This window comes from Pterocles gutturalis, unplaced genomic scaffold (assembly GCF_000699245.1).
Source record: "Pterocles gutturalis isolate BGI_N339 unplaced genomic scaffold, ASM69924v1 scaffold24354, whole genome shotgun sequence".
NCBI classification, from domain to species: domain Eukaryota; kingdom Metazoa; phylum Chordata; class Aves; order Pterocliformes; family Pteroclidae; genus Pterocles; species Pterocles gutturalis.
In genome coordinates, this window is record NW_010133874.1 from 373 (window position 1) to 2,582 (window position 2,210).

Genomic DNA, 2,210 nt, shown 5'->3' on the forward strand with positions numbered 1-2,210 from the left:
CAAGTGTTCCCTCACCAAAACTGGCTTCCAGTTCTATTACCTGCCCACCGTCTACATTCTGGTCTTCATCACTGGATTTCTGGGCAACAGCGTGGCCATCTGGATGTTTGTCTTCCACATGAGGCCTTGGAGCGGCATCTCGGTTTACATGTTCAACCTGGCGCTAGCCGATTTCTTGTATGTCTTGACACTGCCTGCCCTCATCTTCTACTACTTCAATAAAACAGACTGGATCTTCGGGGACATCATGTGCAAACTGCAGAGGTTCATCTTCCACGTGAACCTGTACGGCAGCATTTTGTTTCTGACTTGCATAAGCGTGCACAGGTACACGGGGGTGGTGCACCCCCTGAAGTCGCTGGGGAGGCTGAAGAAGAAGAACGCGGTGTACATCAGCACCCTGGTCTGGGTCCTCGTGGTGGCCGTGATTTCTCCGATACTCTTCTACTCGGGAACAGGGATAAGGAGAAATAAAACCACGACATGCTATGACACAACAGCCGATGATTACCTGAGAAGTTACTTTGTTTACAGCATGTGCACCACGGTGTTTATGTTCTGCATCCCGTTCATAGTGATCCTGGGTTGCTATGGGCTGATTGTGAAAGCTTTGATTTACAAAGATTTGGACAATTCTCCTCTCAGGAGAAAGTCTATTTACCTGGTTATTATTGTGTTGACGGTCTTTGCTGTGTCTTACCTTCCCTTCCATGTGATGAAGACCTTAAATCTAAGAGCCAGGCTGGATTTCCAGACTCCACAAATGTGTGCCTTCAACGATAAGGTTTATGCCACTTACCAGGTGACGAGGGGCCTGGCCAGCCTCAACAGCTGCGTCGACCCTATCCTTTACTTTCTGGCAGGTGACACCTTTCGAAGGCGGCTTTCCAGGGCGACCAGGAAATCATCCAGAAGAAGTGAACACAACGTGCAGTCCAAAAGCGAGGAAATGACTCTCAATATTTTATCAGAGTATAAACAGAACGGAGATACTAGTTTGTGAACAAATGTAAAAGATTTGGGAGCAGCTGGAAAAAATCCTCTGCTTTGAGACAGTAGGACACTGTAGTGCTGCAAGGGTGTGCGGAAAACCTACCTGTCTCTCAAATTCATTGTAGGTAAAGCCTCATTTTCTGATCTTAGAAAAAGCTGAACAAAGTCAGCAGAAGAATTTTAGTGGAGAATAATGTGTCAAAATTCATCTTTCCTTCTCCTTACAATATTCTCATTTCTTTCTGACTTGTGTCAGACAAAGTAAAATGAAGTAAATCCCCTAAAGGGAGAAAGCAATCCAAGTGCTTCTGTTTTAATGACTTAGTCTCCCACATTCAAAAATGTTCTCAATCAGCCTCTCTTTAAAAATAGGAAATAGAAAGATCAGTATTTTCTCCTGCGAGGCTCAGTCCACATACCTAGCGTTTTTCTCACTCGCCGTTGTGAACAAGTATTTAAGTCAAAGTCACGATGCAGTTATGTCACTTTAATGGTTCTGTTATTTCTTCATCTGGTGTTGATAATTATTTGATAGTTGGGTAGCATTTATGGTTCAGTCTTCTTTGAGTGCTGGTGTTTTACTAAAGGTAGGCTTACTGATGTGTGCATGATTATGCTTTCAGATGACGATGGTTGTTCATGAGCAGTCCAGACCCCCGTTAGAGGCAGACTGGCTCCCGGGTGGACTGACCCCTCAGCCACCGGCAGGCCGATAAGCAGGTCTCTAGGAGCCGGCGCGAGCAGGCGCCTGCTTTGCACGTGCACATAGCCGTGCGTTTCGTGAACAGATGTCGGTGTGCAAACGCCTACGGAGGTGATTTGGTTCTGAGCAGCCGACAGTCGGATCCTGCCTTCCGTGCTGAGGAAAGCCGGCGTGCTAGCAGCGGGAGGAACCGCAGGACAGGGCTGAGCATGGAGCCTGGGGAGCGCTGGTGCCAGCTCTGCGGGGCCGGGGGCGAGCCGCCCTTCCCAAAGGCTGACCAACACCTCGCTGCAGCACAGATGCTCAACTGCTGGTGTTGGGAGCCTTGCTGGAGTTCTTTACGGGTAAAACATGAGAAATGTGTGTGCTGAGAATAACTGTACCTTTCAGACAAGTAAAACTACAGTTGCTCGAATTACCTGCATTTTCATTTGGTATGAGAATATTTCTGTTCCTGGCAATCTTTAGAGATAACGTAAGAGTTGTTTCCCAATAAAATAATTATTAAAATAGA

At 46.8% G+C, this 2,210-nt stretch overlaps 1 protein-coding gene across 1 annotated transcript in view; it reads left to right on the forward strand.

The window, feature by feature from the left end:
- The window catches only part of P2RY1 (purinergic receptor P2Y, G-protein coupled, 1), a 1,403-nt gene extending 129 nt beyond the window's left edge, over positions 1 to 1,274 (forward strand). The window contains exon 2 of the mRNA XM_010081405.1: positions 1 to 1,274. Coding sequence (XP_010079707.1) covers positions 1 to 1,003 — 1,003 coding nt within the window. The 3' untranslated portion in view covers positions 1,004 to 1,274.
- Positions 1,275 to 2,210: the final 936 nt, after the last annotated feature.